At 40.3% G+C, this 22766-nt stretch overlaps 1 protein-coding gene across 2 annotated transcripts in view; it reads right to left on the bottom strand.

Annotated features, from left to right (window-relative positions):
• MCTP2 (multiple C2 and transmembrane domain containing 2) overlaps nt 1–22766 on the bottom strand; it is a 119942-nt gene that overhangs the window by 65186 nt on the left and 31990 nt on the right. For both annotated transcript variants that reach the window (XM_064669067.1, XM_064669068.1), the window contains exons 6-11: nt 20314–20456; nt 19445–19521; nt 18189–18300; nt 16289–16324; nt 7739–7903; nt 5819–5949 (exon numbers count right to left, since the gene is read on the bottom strand). In XM_064669067.1, coding sequence (XP_064525137.1) covers nt 5819–5949; nt 7739–7903; nt 16289–16324; nt 18189–18300; nt 19445–19521; nt 20314–20456 — 664 coding nt within the window. The remainder of the gene's footprint in view (nt 1–5818; nt 5950–7738; nt 7904–16288; nt 16325–18188; nt 18301–19444; nt 19522–20313; nt 20457–22766) is intronic.

Genomic DNA, 22766 nt, shown 5'->3' with positions numbered 1-22766 from the left:
GAATGCTAAAGGGGGTGAAAAAAAAAAAAAAATCTCAAAACATTTCAGCCTGAAAACCCAAGAAACAGTGTTATGAAGTAAAAGCCATTGCTCTGATGAGTTTGAAAGTCATCCAATAGCACCGTGTATTAAAACATGACTCTTTAAGCTTCCTCTGACTACAATCAACAGGAATGACTTTGCCTTAAGTGTGCTCTTTGCTGTACACTGCACTGGATGTACAACAGGTTTCAAGTTTACTCTTATTAACTGCTTTCAAGTGCTTTGAAAGAGAAAGAAAATAAACCAGGCAGAGTACCAAGACGGCTCGGCGCGTAGGCTGCCTCTCAACACCATTTCCAAGTGTGAGAGGTTGCGTTTTAAACTCTTTGCTACGCCTAGACTCCTCAGAAAGATATGACAGGAAAAGTTACAGCAGAAAGGAAAACAAAACAACAACAAAGAGAGAGAAAAAGACTTTATTTTTATTTGAGAAAAAGACCTTATCACTTCTTCACTGGAGGTCAACATCACCTTGGCTGCACCATTGCACCTCAGATCACAGCAGTTTCACTGATATTTTGGGTATCAGTACAAAAAGGGGAATGTATCATTATCTTGGAGTTTAGTTTTTTTTTTTTTCAGATGAAGAAACTGAAGGAAGGAGAGGGGAAAATCTCAAGGTCTCCCAGCTGGTCTGTGGTTCAGCTGGCAATAGAGGCCATGTCTCCCACGTCAGCATTTCATACACCACCCACTCAACACAGTCCACAACTGGGAAAAGCTGCGATTGTTTTTTATGTTAAAAACTTTCCATGGGGTAAGAGAGAAAAGACAACTTGTTCAGAAAATGGTGCATCTCCTACCAATAGATAACCTCAGAAATCTCTCATATCTCAAAGGCAAAGTTAAATATAATTCTAGCTTGTTTTGGCATATTGGAATTGTTTCTCTTAGTAAAAGAATTTGAATAGCCAAAGTTCAAAGAAAAGATGGAGTATAAGGACGTGGGGGTAGGAAGGATGCACATGTGGAGGGGAGAACAGCAGGAGATGGTGTATAAGCATTTCTTCCTCAAATCATGTCCGATTTCTGTGCAAACCAACTTCCTTAAAACATCTGTGTTCACTCAAGGTGAGAGAAAGCAAAATTCACTCTGTATTTTCCTGTGAGGAACTGAAAAGAAAATCCACATTTGCTTAAGAAAAAAAAGAATCTGTTTCATTTAGGTTATACAACATAATTGATCAGACTGAAAAGAATGCAGCTTGGTAAAACAATTAGACACTCAATTTACTCTATAAATTCAGCAGTTTCCACACAAATGCCTCTACACTATTAAAACGAGTCTAATGATTTCCAAACTACTTCCCTCATCCTCCCGAAACAGAAACTATTCCTTTCCTTCTTTCTCAGCTTTCTATCTGCAAGACCTTATTACAGATAATTATTTCAGAGGAAAGTGGTAAGAGACTATCATGATGGGCACAGAATAAAACTAATAGAGGTAATCTACTTTTTGCTTAAAGGTTGTCTGATCTGAATGCAAAGGGCAAAACTCTCAGATTATTTGTATTTTACGTGATGCAAATGATCTCCCAAGTTAAATTCTCAACACAGTAATCCTATTTCAGAACAGAATAGCTCTGCTTGTGGTCATCTTTTGCTACATTACATATTAAATTCAGGTATAATCTTTCACACACGTGGCTGTATGTAAGATCTGTAGGGGATGCAATTATGTAAGTTGAGTGCATTGTGCACACAAATGTAGCACCTTTTTTTTTTTTTTTAACCACGATTAATTAAATGCTTTCCTTCCTCCTCTTGATCAATATTGAGGTCTGCACCTCTACATTAACCCCTAGTCCTGTAGAGGATTACACCACAGCTTTAGTTTTCATTTAAAGCTATTCTTTTGACTTACAGCCCTCATCTGTAGCTACTTTTCCCCCCTTTTTTATTCATTTTGCAGAGAAATATTATTTGAGAACACTACACAGTACATTTGGGAATCAAATGTTAAAATTTCACTAAAAGGTGCTGAGCTTAGCCTCTTACTAGCCCCTGCACAATTCTTGAAAATCCTTCACAAAAGAGGTCAGAATCATTACCACAGGGTCCAGCAAGATGCATCTATGATTAATATTTGAAGAGGAATTTTAAATGCCACAGGTGTCAGGGAGACAATTAATAAGGTCTTATTCTGACTCATTCTACAGATAATTTTTTGTTGTCTGATTCATCCTATAACCTGGCGAAATTTAAATTAAAGGTTTGGATACAGTCATAGTAGATTTCACTGCTCCATCCCAACATCAAGACCTTTAAAATAAGGCTTGTTTCTTGTTGCAAAGACAGTTTCCTGGAGGCATTCATCACAAAGATATTGGATGCACTCCAGTTTCAGAGCTCATGGTCTTAAGTCTAGCAGTTTTTGTAGAATCTCTTCCTTGAGGTAAATATGTGAAGGAAAACCCTTCAACATTCCGCAGCATCTCTTTTTTAAAACATATCCCTTACTGCAGAAACACTCTCTAAAACCCTGGCATAAACAATTTAACTCTGCCTGGACAAATTGTGCACACGTTAACACCTTTGTTTATTAATATACATTAACATCGTCTCCTGTTTATAGCATGCCTCTTATCCCAAAGGACACAAAAAGCACTTAATAAACGTTACTAACAGTCCTGTGCAGACTAAATAAAGGGATTATTTCATCCAGCACCAAAATGCAGCCACTCCTCAGTGTCAGACCCTGCAGATGAACCACTCAAGGCTGCAGGATTTTAAGCAAGGAAGAGCAATTGGACCCAGCTGAAAATCTAAGGAGACTGCAGGTAGGTCGAATGTAATAATTTAGCTTGTGATGTGCACTGACAGTGAGGGTTTGTTTTGTGGTAGAAGAGTGGCATGAAATGTTTCCTCACTAATTCAGCAGCAGACAAACACCCCAGGTGTTAGTGTTTAGCACCAGAGGTGCAAGGCATTCCTTATTCTACATGTTCCATAGTCTCCACAGACACTTCAGGTCCTATTTCAGGAATAATATTTTTACCTTGAAATTAAATTATGCCTGGGAGAAGGGACCTGTTCCAGGGTTGTAAGGCATCCATCCTATATGAAATCCTGGGTTTAAAGGAATTCATAGGAGTCTTTAAGCCACAAAAGTTCTGCAGCCTGGATTAACAGATTTGACTCCACTTTGAGCATCTCCAACTTCATTTGAATATTAAAAATATACATATATTTAAAGGTCTAACCAACACAGTTCTAGGCTGAATAGGCTGGAGGGGAGTATAATGAATTCTAACTCTATTCACAAATTGACCACAAAATTATTAATTCAGATCCAGAAAATTTTGCCTTTTACTTAAAACCATGCAAATTATTTGAGGGCAGTTGGCTGTACTGGCATGTGCTATGACTGAATATAACCCACAAATATTTTACTAAAGAATCTTCCTTACAATGATGTTGTGAAATCCAGAAATCTCAAAACTCAACTTGGAAATCATGGAGACAATAAACATGGCACCTCATAATGCTGTTTTTCCAATAGAATCCTTTTCCAGATTAGACGGTATTTGAACCCTTCATAAAATATTATTTATTGGGTGACAAAAGTTTCTACACAGTCAAAAAAAGACTTGTTATTATGCATTTGGTGTTTACCTATTCTTGCAACTGCTTTTCAAAAACTAGTATATTTTCTTTCCTGTTTTGATGCTACAGCCAATTTACTGTGCTCAAGACAAGAAAAGCAAAATTTTTCTCTTCACACAGACATCAAAAATAACTTTCAACATAGAATCATAGAATTGTTTGGGTTGGAAAGGATCTTAAAGATCATCTTGTTCCAACCCCCTGCCACAGGCTGGGGCACCTTCTTCTAGACCAGATTGCTCAGAGCCCCATCCAACCTGGTCTTGAACACTTCCAGGGATTTACCCTGGAAGATTTACCTTTACTTTAAAGTAAATCTGCCACACAGACTTCACCAATACTGAACAGAATAAGCATTTTGCTGACAGTTTTTGCCACACTAAACATCACCTGCCAGAAAACAGTAGAAAAAAATAAAAAAGAGGGGAAAAAACCTAAGGAAGAATTTCTCTGGCATAAGGGAGACTGACCTGAGGCAAGCTGCAACCACTGCTTCATTTCTTAACTCTAAACAGAATATCAGAAGTAATGGAAGTAACTGTGAGAATGGAAGGAACAGATTCATCTTCAGCCACTTCTCCATGTGATGAGCAACAGCAGTCAGCCAGAAAGCATTTCCTGCTCTGCAAAACCACAAACATTTGTAGAGCCAAAGGGCATTGTTCTTCTCAGTGAATAGTTTCAAACTATTTGCATGCTTAAAGTAAGAGAATGTTCTTATGAGTTATTGTTACTGTTATTTAGTCAGCAAGTTGTGAAACCCTGGCCAGGTGAGAACAGCAAACAACTGCAGGCAGGATCCCAGCCCCCAAGAAATGTAGAGGTTGTGGCAATGATCCTGCAAGCAGATAAGCATGGGCAGACCCAAGAGGGGCTCCAGAAGCTAAATGGTTCTTGATGTTACTGCATGGAGTGCAGATGGAGTTTTGGGAACATGACAATGCTGCAAGCCAAAAGAAGGAAGAAGGTAGAGTTACTAGTAGGAAAACAGCACTGTATAAACTGAGATAGAGTAGAATTGGATTACAGAATCTAGAAGATCTCAAGTTGGAAGTGACTCATAAGAATCATCAAGTTCTGATGTAAGAGTAGAAAACGTATTCTATTCCCTTTACAAAATTAAAGGTTCACTGCTATCTCACAAAAAGTTCCATCTGCCAATGTGGAATAAGACCACTATTTGAGAATTTGAAGATATTACAGAATCACAGAATGGTTTGGGTTGGAAGGGGCCTTAAAGATCATCCCATTCCAACACACTGCTATGTGCAGGAACACCTTCCACTATCCCAGGTTGCTCCAAGCCCCATCCAACCTGGCCTTGGACACTTCCAGGGATGGGGCATCCACAGCTTCCCTGACTAACCTGTTCCAGTGCCTTACAACTGTCACAGTGAAAAATTTGTTCCTAATATCTAATCTAAACCTACTCTCTGTCAATCTGAACCCACTCCTCCTTTTCCTGTCACTACATGTTCCCGTAAATAGTCTCTCCATCTTTCTCGTAGGCTCCCTACAGGTACTGGAATAATGCAGTGGGACAAGATCTGGTAGGAGTCAGGAGATGGATAAATCACCAGTGAGGCTGCTCCCCAGAAATGATGCTTTAAACCAAATAAGCTTGTGCAGGAGTGTGGAGCCCCAAACCCACAGAGGTCAGTCCTCTGTGGCAATGGAGGGGAGATTACCCAAATAAAGCAAACCCAGGTAGCAAGACCCATATGTAAACATTAGTTTATAAGAACTACAAGAACACAACATCAAAGTGCAAACAGAAAAAAGGGATACCAGTGTCTCAAAAGGAGCACAAAGATCCTTGAGCTGTCACCATCAGGATCTGGAGCAATACCACCATACAAATACAGACAAATCCTGCCTCCTTGATGCCACTGGCTCTCCAGAAACAGCTGCCACTGAGCTCCCACAGTATTTTGGGTTTTAGAGGCAGCTTCAGTGTCTCTGCATTCAGGTTGTGGCTAATCAATTACCCATTAACAGGTTTTAATAAACATAATGTAAACACAATCTGGACATGACCGCAAAAAGGAGAAAAAAATACATTATGATGCTGGGAATAAAAATAAATTGACCAGTTAAAAAAAAAAAATCACATTATTTTTCATACTTACCCCACCCCACCCGAAAAAAATCTAAGCCAAACCCAACTTACGTTCCCAAAAGCTCCTCGTGCTTTTTGTTATCCTTTCTCCAGACCTCAATGTCCAACATATCCTTCCTGTCAGAGAAGTAGTGAAAATCAAACTGTTCCCTCCACTGAGGATTTGCACTCTTACACAGTGTCTAGAAAACATGCAGTTATAATATTTACTTTTCTTAAACAGTACTTATTTCCACAGTAAAGCACATATCAATTTTTCTACAGAACAAGGCTGGATGTTAGAACATCAGTTACTAAGGTCTTTCCAACCAAAGATCCCCAGCCCATCACACAGAGTCTCATCTTCCTAAATACCTTCTTTCCTCTCTCTCAATAAGAAATATGCAATTGTGATGTGAATGAATGGCTGGAGAAATTCTGAAATGCAGGATGGACCCACCAGCTCCACTTCCCATGGACTGTGGTCATCATCCAGCATCACACACCAGAAGAAATCAAGAATAACCCTTTTGAGGAAAATCACCTGGAAACAGGTTTGAACGAATTAAGGAACCTAACCCAGTATTTTTTATCCTTTTGTGTAAGATACAGGCAAAGAAGGAGCAGATTTGGAATTTTTAATATCCAGTTAATTTGATATCTGTAAATTGTGCCTGAGTTCAGCGAGACTGCTCATGTGTTCAGGTTACTCCAAGTATTAACTGGATTGGGACTTAAATCACTTGCAGCTCGTGTCACACTACACTGCCCACTGTCAACATCAGTATGGTCACTGGGAGATAGGGTTAGCTGGACGATGACTGAGATTTCTCCCACCTTGTCTGCTTTTCTGAACCACGAGAGATTGTACTTTTTAATTTGAATAAACTCCAGGAAAGAGCATGAAGCACTGCCAATTTGAAGTCTTAGGGTGTAAAGGAACCGGCCCCCAACTTTTGCTGGACCTCAGATGGAAATTTTAAGTAATTAACTCACTACAGGTAACACTGTACTTAACTCCCCATTTTAAGTATCTTAATTTTCTGTGACTGCAAACAGCCCATCCTTGCAGATTCACAACATGGGCTATGGACCATTACGAGTAACACAAAAAGGGATTGTAACAGGAATAACATACATTTATTCTAAACTAACTAACCCATTTGTTATTTTTCAAAACTACTTTTCCAAATAAAAAACATTGACCTTGGTCTGAGGTCTGATGTGGGGGACAGAGTGCAGGTTTCAGATGCGCCTACATCCGAACATTATGTTCTGTGAACTTGCTCTGTACATTTTGTACAGGAGGAGGTTTGTTTCCTCCTCCTCTGCACTTCCAGTTCATGACATGCAGAGCTCTTGCTTTCTCAACAGAATATTATTTTAATTACAGCCTCTCTCATTATTAGACACTGGAGGTGAAATGTATATCTTTGAGAACTCCATTCATTTTTTAGATTCCCATTAAACAGTACTGGATACAAGTTCATACAGCCTAGAGTAATAAAAATTAAAATCAAGACCATGGAGTATTCTGTCTGTTTGGGGTGAGGGGCTCCCACTATATGTAACACATTTTTCAAGAAGGGTGCTTTAAAAAAAGAAAAAAAATAATTCCCCTGTGCTGGGAACCATTTAATGTCTGCTTTTCCAGCAGATCTAACATTGTAAACCCAACTTCTGTACTGGCAAAGAACAGAACACATGTGTGGTGTGTGTAGCTTCATTTCATATTGAGGTCAAACATCCATCAACATGATGAGTATGTTAAATGCACAAAACACAGATACACACAATATTCCTAACTTCCTCTTTCTCTATCGGCATGTGAAGCATATTAGTAAAACACTAATGTTTCTGATCTGGTCTCCTGGTTTTGATCTCACTTATATAAAAGGGTATCAAGAATAGTTCCATCTGAGGCAGCAACACCACTAAAACACCAAGTGCCTTACTGGCTTCAGCAAACTTAAGAAAATCCTTAATACTTACCTTGCTCTTGTATCTTTGATCTCCGAGTTTGAGGAGAATAAAAATCTCTGCCAAGCCCCCTCCAGGCATGTTCTTCCCCTCCAAGAGTGTGATGGTGACCAGCCCGTTCCACAACTGGTTCTTGCGCAAAGACTCGGAGAGTCGCATGCTCCGCATGAAACTCGACTGAAAAGCAAGTCAGCAACAGAAAATGTTTACAGACCCAAACATATTTTTATGCTCAAGTTAAATGTGATATAAAATCACCAGGAGTAAGAGAGGTACCATGCTTCCCTAAGAGTAAGTAGACAATGGAGGGCAGTAGGATGCTATGGATTTTCTGACTGTACTAGGGCTGGCCTTGCGAAGGGATAGGGCTCAGCACCACAGTAAAATCAGCAGGGTTACCTTAAACCACCATGGAAGTCGACTTCAGCTAACCTGGCTGAGCTCTGGCAAGAGCAGACCTTGAGCATTGAGAGCAATCTGTTACCTTGGCTCAGGGAAAAGACACAGGAGAGCGATGGGGAGATGGAACAGGGGAGAAACTAAAGTAAACTCTAAAAATGTCTCTAGCTACATCCATAAAACGCAGGTCTGTCCTTTCAGGGGAGACAACCCATGATCATAAAGCCTACGGCCAGGTGAAAGGCTGAACACGCATCTTCCACCTCCTCCATCACTCAACCGCCCGCCGTCTGCGTTAGCTCTTTGCCTGCTGCCTTTGCTGCTCCTGCTTCCAGAAACTGAGCCCACGAATCAAAAATACTGATGCCTGCTGAAAAAACACTGACACCACCAGGCTCTTTATCTGGAGTTATGGTTACCTGGTAGCCACATTTGTTACCTTCGCAGCTTCATCTTACACAGCACGACTGCGCTAACAGTTTGCTAACTGGCAATATTTTATTGGACAGAGGATGATTAAATAGGCCTTTATTTGGGGGGAGTGAGCTGGAAACATTAAAACTCAAGGCTATACTTTTCTTCTCGCAGTAAAAATCCTGCCATATTTTATTCTCGTGAAGCAACTTTTAACTCGCCACACTTTGGAGCTTCAGTCATGTCATATACAGGTGGGAGCAAGACGGAGGAGAAGATTTCACAAGTCACTTTAAAACAGGACGTGTTAGCTTTAAAAGCAAGTAAGAAATGTTGTTGCTAAATAAAACTATTGCAAAAGCACCTGATGTCTGAAGATTACTTTTTATGGATCAATTACCCGGCAACAAAATTCTTAAATCATAGGTGGTGAACTCACAAATTTTTTACTCACTTTTTACTGGTTAAAATACCAAACTCTGAATCCCACAAGCATATTAATATACTTCTATTTAAACACCCCGTTTGGCTTTCCTGGCGTAATGGGTAAAAATTCCTACCTTTAAAAAGAAAACGAGATTTTGATTCATAAATCCAGCTGCAATGTAATTTCTTTTCTCTCTTTTTTTTTTTTTAAAGTTCATCTTTTGGGCCAAAGAGCTAAAGCATGACTGTTCCCATGGACATACTTCAAAGTCCCAGCAGATATATTCCTCCCTAAACACTGCAACTATTTCAAAATCCTTTTTATAAAAAAGGGAGTAACGTCCACAAGGGATCAAAGGGCATTCTACAGTCTGGCAATCGCCTTAGAAAAATGGCAGTGCTTCCATGAAATATGCCCTAAAATAATTTTGCAGCTTGGTATGTCCTAATTTCGAATTGGATGTTTATCTTGGAAAGGCTTCTATCTAACTTGTCCATAAAACAGCTCCACTTAGCTCTATGAGCCCTGTGAAAATGGAATCCAAAGCTGGCTATTAAGGGGGCCTGGAGATTGCTTCCATATGGCGTAACAGCATGGGAGTGGAGGGCTAAGGCCTACAGCAGGCGCTGCTTGGCTTGAGCTCCCCATCTATCCATGGACACTCATTGCATTACACCATAACATCTGGATTATTGCTTGTAATGTCCCTGGGAAATATCCACTTCCCATCAAAGCCTTTATCTATCTCGCTTGTACTTTGAACATTTTAGTATTTAACATAGTCATGTTTGATGTGATGTACTTGCTGCTTTAGGAGCAAGGATTTTCCCTCCCTGCCGCTCCTTCCTCAGAGGAGGAAGAGATATTTGATGTTAGTTCACAAAAAAAAAAGACAAAGTTTATTATCCACGTTACAATTTCTTTTAAAAACAAAGCATCCATCTCTCTTCAAAGCATCCAGGCTGAACACAAAAGACAGTTGTTATCACTCAGTTTTCAAATCAAACTTGGATTCCTTTCTTTTTTCTTATCCAGGCCAGGCCAGTATTTTAGGGAGTCACTCAGCAATGGGGACCTTCCTACCCCAGTTCTGCAACACACATAACCCCAGCCTTGTAGCCAGTGGCTTGACAGTTCAAAGGACTGTTGGGAGGTACTCAAACCACCCTGGATTCCACACGGTCACAGGAAAAATCAGCACCTGCACTCAGTATTACTGGAACACATTACAATGCATCAACCTTGACCTTCCAAAACAGGTGGCCCCAAGCAAACATCCTTGTGCACTCCTTTCTCAGATGGCTGTGCAGCTGTAAAGCTCTCTGTGCTCAGAACAGGGGTGTGTTGGTCTCCTGCTAACAGGGCCTGGAGGAGATCTAGCATCACTTGAGAGCATTCCAATGGATAGTGAAGCCAAGATGTTTGCAACTGGTTTAGGGCACAGTGCTGACCTGCAGCACCTCAACACAGGCTCCAGGACTGCAGTCTGCTTCCCACCTCCCCCCAGGCCAGCCCTGCCACTGGCACAAATTTCTCTCCAAAGAGAGAACAGCAGAGCACCAGGGGGCTGCTTGCCTTACACCCCTGTGAGACACATCACATTAGGAATGCTCTGGATTTCCTGGACATGCCCAGGTTGCTCCCACAGAGTCTGCTCAGCAGGTCTGGCACGTTTCCTGTGCCTCGTAGCACCTACGCGCACACCAAAGAGCCCCTCTGTGCAGGCTCTGTGTCCACCTCTCCAGCCTCCCCAGGTACTTGGCAGGCTGTTCCTCTGACCACCCTGATGGAAATCCCAGTGAAGCAGGCAGTGTCTCAGATTCCACTCACAGTTTCTGGAAGGAAGCAGGTCTGGGGAAACTCAGATGTGTGGTAGACCCACAGACCTGGGCCATCAGTGAGTCAACTTTAGTGCTGCCTAGGGAAGTCTGCACTATGGAAAATTTCTCCCAGGTGACAAGAAAATGATATTACATTATTTATTTTAGAAGTCTTACCTCCTCTCTGATACCCCACACCTACTCATTTCAAACTGATTTACACAGAGCTAATTGATTATATTTTACAGCCTCCCTCTGAGCTGGCAAAACTATTGCAGAGCAGAGCACAGAGGAGTGCAGTGATTAGTCCAACAAAGTTACTCAGGTGCAAAACAAGCACTGAAAAAAACACCCCAAACACTCTCCCTCCCTCCAGCCCCCACTACCCTAACCTGCCTTCACAATGAGACCAGAAAAATCAAAGCCCCTGTCCATACTGGCCAGAAAATGAGGACATAACTGCTTAATCAGAAGCGATTTTGAACTGTTTTATCTATTCAGTTCTTCCCTTTCCCTGTTACCTCCCAGGCTACGGACGCCTCCGCACTTGGGTGCTTCAGTTCCTCCCGCTGCTGATCCCAAGCCCTTTCCAGCTGTGCTCCCAGACTGGGTGCCAGGTCCTTCAGGCCTCTCCTGCTCTTTTTTCCTGTAAGCTCTCTGCACTCAGCCTGCTCACACTCTGGCTACATCCCAGACCAAAGTAAAGGTGCATTGCAGAGGTGCAGAAAAGTTGGCTGAAGCTAGGATCAAGTCTATAGGGCTTGAAATCAGTAAACACATGCTTTATGATGGAAGTTGGCACATATCCCAAGCACAAAACATTGGACAAGCTTGCTTATTCCTTCCCCTCATCACTTCTAAAATCAAGGTAGCCTTGAGACCAGAATTTGAGGGGTTGTCTCTAGATAGTGCTCTGATTTGGGCTGGCCTCTATGTGCAAATAACCACTAATACCATAAAGGTCACCTTTATGAGCAGTTCACTGCTGTAAAATGAATAACAACTGGAACTAAAAGCATCCCTCAAAAAAGCCAGCCAGAAAACAAACAAACAAACAACAAAAAAACCCCAGTAAGAACAAAAATATCCAGAGATCTTTATTCTTAAAAACAAACTAGATCTTTTGAAGTCTAAGAGCCCATGTTTGTTGCAGATTTAGGGACTGTGCAACATCAGGTAAGTAATGAATAATCTTCTCTGAGGCAAAAGTATGACCTGGTCATAAAGCAGGACCCTGCCACATGAGGACCAGAAGATTGCTCTTCTCCCTACTGCTTAGAAAGAGCATTTGCCCAGAAAACATCCCACATCTCTGAATAGAAAAATTAAAAATCAGTGCTCACATTACCATCTTAAATGGAATTTAAGAGTTTCTCACATCAACTTTCCATTTTTTATTACTTTCTGGTTTAAAAAAGAAAGCTGGACAAGAATGAGCAGGTGGGCCATATTCTGCCTTCACAGAGCCAAATACAGGAGATGAACAAGAATGACAGAGCTTTGGAGGGGAAAGAACTGGCTCATTGACCCAGCTTCACAAAATCCTTTAGGAGTTCCAGTCTCCCTGATAACTCCATTTGTATATAATCTCCCTCCACAGGCACCCAGCAAATCCCCTCTGGTGCATCAGGGCTGCTTTCAAATCTGTCTCTTTTCCTGACACACACATACATGCCCCAAGTTCAAACTTGTTTTTGAAGCAATAAAGAGATGCAGAAAAATTGTACATTTAAATGACACGGCGAGGTGGCCAAGTGTGAAGTGAGCCCATCTCTCCCATCTTTCATTTAAAAGGATGAGACAGGACAACAGGAAGCCTGCTGCAATCCCTGTGAAGAGGTCAACGTCAAAACTGGGACACGTAATTTGCCATTTGAGAAAACAACAACACACAAATAGGAGGACTCTTTGGACCTCTCCTCATTAGGCAGAGAAACCACTTTGCAGAGGCAATCTCCCCTTGGGAAAGAGGAGAGGGCAGCGAGAAAGGCAAGTGAACCAACACGAGATTGCCGCCACGACGCGTGACCCTGTGGCAACTGAGTCCCTCCGCTCCACGAAGCGCTTGGAGAGCTTGGCTGCCACAGGGTATTGTGGGAGAAAGCCAAACACAATGAGGCAGACAAAAATGAAACCTAACAGCCCACATCAGAAAAAAGAAAAAAAAAAAAAAAAAAAAAAGAGGAGAGCGAGGGATTTTCCCCTGCGATGAGATGCTGAGGAGCACTTGGGTCTGGTCAGCCTTTCAGCCAATTTATTCAATCAGCTTAGGCTATCAAGGTGGCAATTCTGTCGCTTTTGTTTCAGGACTGGACTGCTGCAGGTCAATCCACCCCAAGCAAACCTGCTTATTTGCTTCACGGATGTTCAACACTTTAAGGTTATTCAGCTGTACAAATGCTGGAAATAGCGTGCCGGGCACTCAGGGTGAGACTCAAGCCACCCGGGACAAACAAGGCTACTGAGCATCAGCATGTTGGGCTCCAGCAGAGAGATCAACCAACTCCCTCTGAGCCCCAGAAAGGAAAACAGAAAAGAGGGGAGAGCTTGCCAATACACAGATAGGAGTGAATATATGAATACTGCCTAATAGTATCCTCTTTCCTTTTCAATGCCACCCTTCATGAGGAAAAGAAGAAAGCTGCGCTCTTGGGAACAGCTCCCACAGAAGACAGTGCTGTTCTTGGCTCCCATGAAAAATGAAGGATCTGGATGTCATGCTCATGTCTTGGGAGTCCTCCCAAATATGCAATGATTCCCTTCTAACAGAAGTGAAAAACATACACTGTGTAATCAACAGATAGCTAAATCATCCAGTTCAACAGCTCTTGCTCCAAAGTGATTTAAAAGACAATATTCATTTGCCAAAATCCTTCCTGCATATTACATATGCAGACCATGAGGCCACTGGAGCTGGACTGGACATCTTGTACTGCCACTGTTTTTGTTGTTGTCTGAAATGCAGCTTTTTCTTAAAACAGCAAGGGAGCTCAGAGAACACACAGACGAAGAGTACACAATATCCACAAGAGCCCACATGAACCTCTTTGCCAGTCTGACATGGAGTTGCAACAGGTATTGATGCCATCAACATTTGGGGCGAATTTGGGAAGTCAGCAAGAATCCTGTGATTAATGTGAAAAGACTCATTTAGGACACTGATGTGCCAAATCTGCACTAAAATAACATAAAATAGTCAAATTAGAGGATAATCAGATTTCTTTCATATAGGCAATACAGATTAAAAAACAGCTGTGAAAGTTATATTCATTTGTCCATCCCTAAAATAAGTCATTTTCCCTGTATTTATAGAAGGAGAAAATCTAAATATTACAATTCAGGTCAGCTGTAGTTCAGCACACAAAAAAAACCCAAAATCCCATGAAAACTATTTCAAACAGAAAACTTTTATTTGCCTAAACTTGCAGAGATAAAATTTAGATCTGTCTCAGTTCAGCTGCTCAAATGGAAAGTATACTGTGTTTTTCTCCTGCAATACCCAACCAGAGTCAGCTCAGGAGCCAAAAAAGAGACAAGTGTGTGTATCCATTACAGAGCTCTCTCCATTTCCCCGGCCTCCCTTATTCCTGTATCTTTATCTCGTCCAGCAACATTGTTTTCTACCCCATCATACTCTCTGGCTATTCTTCCATAACCTCTTGTGCTTTCCCTAGACACCTATATTCCCCATGCACACAATTTTTCTTCCTAGACTTTATGTTCTGCCACAAACTGCTAGTACTGCTTCCACAGACCAGAGTTTCCTAACTAAAGATGGTTATTGATGTACAGTACTAGTGTTTTAGTGCAGTAGCAGAATCAATAAACTAGGAAATACTGCTTTGTCAGATTTTTCCTGTGCATGCTGGGAAATATTTTTTACTGCCTTTGGATGGTCACAGAGGTTTTCTTTAGAGATCACACTGGAGCATGAACTGTGTCTTCCCTAGGAAGAGCTGAAGCTCTCCTACCCTCTAGTGACTGGAACAGAACAGAGCACAGAGTTGAAGCTTTTTTCCTTTTAAACAGTACTTTCATGTCTCCCAAATCAGTACCACGCCTCAGCATTCCTTAATTTTATTTTCAAAGATGTTAAGGGACAAGCCAGAGTCTTGAGAGCTGAAGACTGACAGCTAAAGATTCAAAAACATGTATGTAAAAAAAAATTATTCAAAATGCAATGAGATATTGCGTATGACCAAGGAAGAAAAAAACTCCAAGTGACAGCAATTACGACAGAATTTGGCTATTCTGGAGAAAAAAGACCAGAGTTTAAAAACCTGACTCCCTTCCCCAGGTCCCAAAGCCAACCAGCATCCAAAGACAGCTGTGTGAGAAACAGGGAGACCAAGTGACACTGACTGAATGAGGGCACAGTAATTTCCAGAGTTCCAGTTAAAAACTAAGTGCTGAGCTCTTCAATTATTCCATCACTTTCTATCACGCAGCATTCAGGGAGCTCTGGCAACTCTCTGCTCCAAGCACTGCAATATCCCTGGAATCAGGGCTCCAAGGACTGTACTTTGCACTACTTCTATTGACAAAAATATTCTTGCTGGCACAATACCTGAAATGGTTGGCTTCTCTACACAGCACACCGCAGTTGTAATGAATAAAACAAGAGGAGGTTAATTATTCAATTTATTTAGGCACAAACCGATAGTTATACAGGAAAAATATCAAGATGCATGTGTTCTCATAAGAGCCAAATTCTGCTTTTCAGGAAGTGAGACTGTACAGCTCTCAAGCTGGATACTGAGGCTTGGAGTTTCTATATCATTATTTACTCAATAGCAAATTAAAGCTTTACAGAACAAACAAAAAGCCACAGTCTGTTTCCTGAACAAGTCAAAATCTAATGCAAAAATGATACAGGAATATAAAAGTAATGGAAGCCTGCAGAGATACTACAGGAGACCGAGGGAAGCAAGTTATGTAGATACGTGGGAACACACAAACCTTGGAAATCCTGTTACAATGGAGGTAATGAAAAACTCCCTGCTCCGTCTCCATCCCAAGAACAAAAGGAATTTCAAAACCCACAGGGGCAACTAGAAGAAATACTGCCTCACAAAATTCCTCCTGTGACGAGAGGCACCCCAAACGATAAACTGGGATCCGGGAGACCCACACTCAAAACCAGTACCAACCACTGGCCATGTTTCGGGTGTCCTTAACTACTCAAATCCTCTACAGCTCATTTTTTTTGGTTGAATTTACACCCATTTCCTTAGTACAGACAGATTTTTTTCTCATTCTACAGCTCTTTGCTGAATGGGATCTTATTCTCTAAACATTACCATAGCACCTACAATTAGAAAACAGATGCAATTTGTCATCAAAATGAAAAGAAAATCAAAAAAGCAAAAGGGTATCACAGCCCTCACATTATGACAGGTTGCACCTATACTTCAGTTTTCCTTTGTTTACCCTCTCTGTTTCAGAGGAGGGCACAGATTTTGAGAGGGGACTTTTATTTTAAGTGAAAAAAATATGGATTACCTTGGATGAAGTTCGCTTCTTCCGACTTGACCATCTCTGTTCATGAGTCCCCATTATTGTATCAAAGAGAATCCAGGGAAAGGAAACAGAGAAGGAGTAAAATGGGGAAAGTGTTTAGTAGAGTAATTAAAACAGCAGCTTGTCAAATGAGTTAGAAAAGCTTATTACAAAACGGGACTGGATCTACAAGTGCATTTCCATCTACCTTCCCTCCCTCATGGAACATAACAATCAACAAACACACAATACCTGCATTGCACCAAAATAAAGAGGAAATGAAAAAAAAAGTAATTGAGAATAAAAAGTGGAGGGACCCAGAGCCATTAGTAAGAAACATGGCTTATACTTTTGGTGCCATCTGGTTCTACAGTAAGTTAATTTAAAAAGGAAAAAAAGTCATCTTCTTGTTAAGTGCTAATATGGATAGAGCCATTTGACTTTTCTGATTCCATTGGAAATGGCTGAGAAATCTGCATTTGAAATACGAGGGCTTAAAACATTGTCCTTAAAAAAAATTACAATGTGCATCAGCTCATCTATCGTCTGCACTCTGAATGTTAACTAAGCACCCAAGAGTACCAAAAGCTGCTGTTTAAACCAATATATTTTTTGTTTCTATGGCTAAGTCCAATTTAGCCCAGGTATTCTTAAAAATCACAGAAGAATTCCTTAGGCTCTTCTGGCTACATTTTTTTTTTTTGCTATAGTAACTTTATGTCTTTTCTTCACCCCTTCCTGCAACCCAATGCCATGTGCCAGCAATGCTCTCTTGTACAAGTTAGAGGGCAATTCACATTCCAGATCAAAGCCACCTCATAATATAGATATATAAATACAACAGTGTTTAAAATATTGTCATTAAGCCTTTAAATTATCACATAGTGAGGTTAAAATAACTCTATGATTATCTTATTATTAATTAAGAATTTACAATTCTCAAGAAAGCAATTATTTGAAAAATAAATAATGAATAGCAGATATCCCACACTAGCTTTTTCTGATTTTGCTTTCAAACCCATTGAAACATCTACATCTCTATAAATAATCCCATTCAGGCTGGAGTTCCATATCTATAATTCAATAATGTGCTGTAAACAGTAACTTTCATATTAGACTATGCAGCAAACTTGTAGGAGTATTTTCTCTTAACATATGTATTACATATATATTTAAAATCAGCTCTGTTTTTTAAGACAGTTCAGGTAAATGCCTAATCTTGGCTTTTCCCCACCTCTTGCTCGCCAGGAGCAGGATTAGTTCACAAACATTTGTATGCTTCACACTCTGTATAAAACACTAGCAGGAATCTTAAAAGACAAAACAAAAGCAAAAAAACCCCAAACATGTAGGATCTCAAATTTAAAAGCTATCAGCTTCAGTTATGGTGTTCCAATCTCTGCCCAGGCTCTTCTGGGTTTCTTGCATCACCAAATGCACCATGTTTTAGCATAAGGAGCTAAGTTCAATTGAACTCAGGGTTTTTACAAGCAGTGTCCTCCTCTGCAGGACTGGGGCAGTTTAAGTCTTAACATCAAAGCTCAGCTTTTAGGTTTCATGTGGATAAATTTTTTCACTGTTGTTAAAAAAAAAAAAAAAAGAAATATAGTAACTTTTCTTCAACCTGCCCATTGCAGTGGTGGACACACTGCAGCACACGGAGAGCACTGTCACAGGGCATGTCACAGCACTGAGACAGAAGCATCCAGCTACAAATGTCTACACAACTTTAACCCAGATAAATATGGGGCTTTTTTTAAAGTTATGATCTACCTCGATTTCAATATTGAGTCTCAGAGGATGAAAATAAAGGTGGCATTTCCCAGTAAATCAGATTATGCCAGGTCTTCTTTTCTCTCCCCTACAAATTCCAGCTATAAATTTGATTTCCTAAGCCACTTACATTTCTCTTGAAGTCTCCTTGCTTGACTGCTAGACTCAAGTCTAATACAATCACTCCCATGTCATCTTCTAAACTGTTGGGATCTTCCAGTTTTAAAATCTGTTCAGTAGTTCTATAAGTAAAAAAAGAAAAAGAAAAAAACTGTGCATTTATTGACTGCAGTTAACTCGAGTTGATTATTAAAGGTCAGGCTGAGCTGTGCAAATTTCAGCTTCTTGTCTGAAATTCCCAATATTGAGTTTAAATGTTAAAATGGGAAATCTGAAGGGTTCCTTCTGAGTTCTTACAAAATACACCCCTCTTTTAATAACACAGCGCAGTGTTTCTATAGCACTGCTTACTACTCATAACTCTCCATATGCAGATACACACCAAATTAAGCTACTACTACCTTCACTTCACAGGAAGAGTATCAGGGAAACTCATCCAAGTGAATTTTCTAATATTAGTGGCTGGTTTTGACTCCAGAGATATTTATTCTGCCTGCATTTAATCTCCCTCCCTGACTCTGTTCCCTTGCTAAAAACAGGAATGCTGGTATTTACCTGGTGGCACTATCTCATGGATAAACTCATTAATGTTTCTAGAAATTCGGATACGACAGTCACAGGACCTACAACACACCCGTGCAGGGAGAACTCATCTTCTCCAAAAAAGTCATCGCACAGCAAGGGAGTATAAAAGAGAGAACTAAAACTTGAATTCCTGGCTTCCAGCTCCACATTGAGACCAAGCAGCAGCAGCAGCAGACAAAAGGCACAGGGCTTGCCTCGGCACTAAATCAGGGCCAGATGCAGCTGCCGCAGGGATGGCTGGCTGCAGGGGGAGGCTGGAAACGGGGCACTGGCAGCGGCCGGGAAAACCGCTCCCCAGCCCAGTGGTGTGCAGGGAAAGGCACCCTGTGCTACGTGGGGATAAGAACAGGTCTCAACCTTCTCCCCCTCTTTCGTCTTCCACCTCCATAAATTATTCTGGTGTAGCTCTCCCTAAACAATGCCACATACAGAAATTGTTAGCCCTAGAACTGGGCTCCATCCAGGTTGGATCTGAATCCGGTACGTAACGCCGGATGAAAACACGTGTGTAAAAGATTTATCTCAAGTGATTTCCCTTAAAATGTGCTCCCAATACTTCTATCTGAAAAAAAAAGTTCGCATGAATAGACAAATTCCAAGCCAGAACAAAAGCATTTCATTATTTCCCTGTGTTAATCAATTAAGCTGCATTAATAACCTTTAATTAAATAAACACATTACCTATTGAGTTCAAGTTCAGTGAGCGCTACAAATGCCGAACCCATGAAGTCTGAAGAGGTTAAATCTCGATCGTACACCTGGTAGCAAAATAAGACAAATATTTCCAATTTTCACATCATAAGCCAGTTTTATCCCAGGCGATGAAAGAACAGATATTTTAAGCCCTTTCAGTTCAATTTTGTATTTGAAAGATCAAAGCTTAGATATAATTCAGGGATCATTTTCCATCTCCCTGCTTTAATTTGTATTTTTAACTAAATATTTAACTAGCATTTTGAAAGTATCTTCTTAATATTATGTAAACAGAGACATGTGTGCTGCTATGGATCGTGCCTGTTCCTTTATGCTCCGTGCGACAGCCTAATGAAACACTGCACAAAAATCAGGTACTTCTGGTTACAGACGTTTTAGCAATTAGTGCTCACAACTGGTAGCTTGCGGTTCTGGTAACTATAACGTTACTCATAATGAGAAAAGGCTTTGCTACTTGTCACGGCTGCATCCCAGGTAATAATTCTGTGCAACCCAGCCAAATTACACTCTTAAAACGTGCTCCTGAAACCACTCTTGGTTTTCCTGAGTTTGCACAAGCACGGGAAGAGGGAGAAGAATTCAGCTCCACAGCTTTACAGAGATCCAGTCAAGGAGTTTTGTTTCAACTTAGGTTTTTGCAGACGAAAAGCAAAACATGCAAGTAAAATCTGGAAAAGACATATGTGCGTTTTAATTTGAAATTGCTGAAACTCTTAAACTGGATTGTGTTTTATGTTATGCTGCTACAGCGAATAAAAATCAATGTTTCTGAAATTGAAAATGATTGCTTAAAAAAATATTGACCCATCTTTTAAAAATCTAAAACCAAAACTTACCTCGATCCACAGTTTTTGATCAAGAGTCTGTACAGGCAGCACAACAGTTTCATCCCAAACTGGGTTGAGGTTCTTGTAGACGACCTTACTTTTGTAGAGAGTTTTCCCATTCAGTTTAAACTTCACGTACGGGTCACTTGTACCTGTGATAATAAAAAAACAGGTTAGCACACCTCCATGTAACCCCACAATATTAAATTATATTTTCATAAAATAGTAAATAATAATAAATGGTCATTATTTATTTTATATATACATGCATATACTTAATTACCTATATAAAAATTGTTCATTCATACAGGAAATCTACAGACGAACCAGAACGTTGTGTGAAAGCAGGCAACAAAAAAATCTTAATAGTTTGCCTAATCTCTGCTGTTTTATTCTTAAAGAACATTAATTATTCTTTAGTAACTTAGTTAACATTTTAATTTGGGAAAAGAGCGAACACCAGCAGTGATGAAGGACTATTTACAGGCCAACTAACAGCACAGTGGAAAAGAGAAAATGTGATCCTGTGACTATGAATATATAAAAGGACCAAAACTCAAAAGCATCGTAACTGGGATAGGAGCTCCAAGGAAACCAGTAACAATAGCTAAAATACCCGTCAGGATTTCATCACTGGGTGTCACTTGCCAATTTACTTAAAAACAAATTTGAAGTCCCAGTGAAAAAACACCGACATTGTTCATCAGCTCAGGATAAAAACCACACACAGAACAGACTCTGTGAAACCAGGCAGTGTCCAGGTAACACATTTTTTAATCCAAGTGGCACAATTTGCCACGGCAATAATGTCCCGTATTTTTATGGAGCAGATGTCCATGGACAGAGCGTGAGGCTCGTGCCACTCGACAGCAATAGAAGGACTTGCAGCTGTCAAAGGAAAACAGAAGAGGGAATCAACTTTTTATTATTGTTATTAAACTGGCAGCATCTGCACTAACACCAAGCACCGTGCAGGACACGGGACAAAAGGGGGAACAAGGTACAGGGAGGATTTAACTAGATGGTTGACTTAGTTATTCATACAGACTTAGCAAAAATATATCACAAGTGGCAAATAAAGGGAAAAAATAAAACTGAGATGTAGCAGCACATACAATTAACTGAATCTAGGTGCCACTCATCTGTCATATCCAATATTTTCTCTATGATACTTTGTATTTTGAATATTATATTAAACTTCCCTCTTAACAGTTCAGTTTCATTGGAAGAATAAGGTGATGGTCCTGGCTGCCCCCCAGCCTGCAGCAAGGGCTCCTGGTAGGAAAGACTGATTCCTACACCAGACTTCACAGTCAGAAATAATCTCAACCTGTCCTCCCTGGTTCCCACTGAGATGCTGAGTGACAAACACATGGCAGTCCAGGATAACCCAGTCTAAGAGAAATACTCAGTCTTGTCAGTAATTTGGTGATAAACAGTGAGAATTTGAAAAGTCCATATTTAAATATATAAAGCTCTGATCAGTGTTATGTGAAGACAGACTTCAACTCAAGAAAAAATAGTTATATATAAGCATCTATTTGGAATTACGTGGCACTGAAAAGAACTGTGCTCGTGGGACATACAAACTTATTTTTAAGAATTGTAAACAGTTTTGATTCTGCTTTAATTTCAAAAGAGAGGAGTTGTAGAACCCTGCCCATTCTGCACATAAAGGGTGTTTCATTCACAGAAGAAAAATACCAGTCGTTTTTCAAATACTATCTGCAGCTGATCCTTTTCCTAAATAAGAATTGTTGAAATAAACCCCTTTTTTGTGAAAAAGTGCTGCAAACTTAAAGAGAATTTTCTTTTTCTTCTCCTTGAAGACAGAATAATAATAAGGGCCTGGTCCAAAGCCAGGGAAGTCAGAGGGCAGCTTCTCATTGTTTCCAATGGGTAAGGACTAGACCTTTCCCTAAAAACTTCTCAGAACTATGATTATACTCTTACACAAAGCATACATCTTAAAAACAGCACAATTTCCACAAGGAATGGGAAAATACAGATAAATTGTAGCCCCACAATGTGGGCAGTAGCCCTCAGGGGATGCAGAATTAAGAAATAACATCGTTGAGCTCTTTGGTGTTAGCTTCTTGCACCTTCTTCAAAAACATTTAAAAATTTTAAAAAAAGGCAAAAAATCCCCTGACTTTTATTTACAGAGTAAGCAGGAGAAAGCTGCATTATTAAAAATAAGAGTTATAATAATGTCTCCACAACCCATTCTGTGCACAAAATAGCAACTGGCCAAGACAGAGAAAGCAACTGATGAAATGAAAGCACGAAGAGGGTGATGGAAGCAGGTGGTCTATGGTCATAACTCATCTGCTTTTGGCAGAGAAAACCCATGAACAAGGGCAAAACCTGAAAAGAGAGACAAAAATAGGAGATACAGAGAAAGCAAACAGCCAGTCCAATACCCACAAGTAGAAAACTCCAAGCCCCTTCTTCGAGGCTGA

The sequence above is a fragment of the Pseudopipra pipra genome, chromosome 12, assembly GCF_036250125.1.
Source record: "Pseudopipra pipra isolate bDixPip1 chromosome 12, bDixPip1.hap1, whole genome shotgun sequence".
NCBI lineage: Eukaryota > Metazoa > Chordata > Aves > Passeriformes > Pipridae > Pseudopipra > Pseudopipra pipra.
Note: the sequence above shows the minus strand (reverse complement) of the source record. Positions and strands in the feature narration are given on the sequence as shown.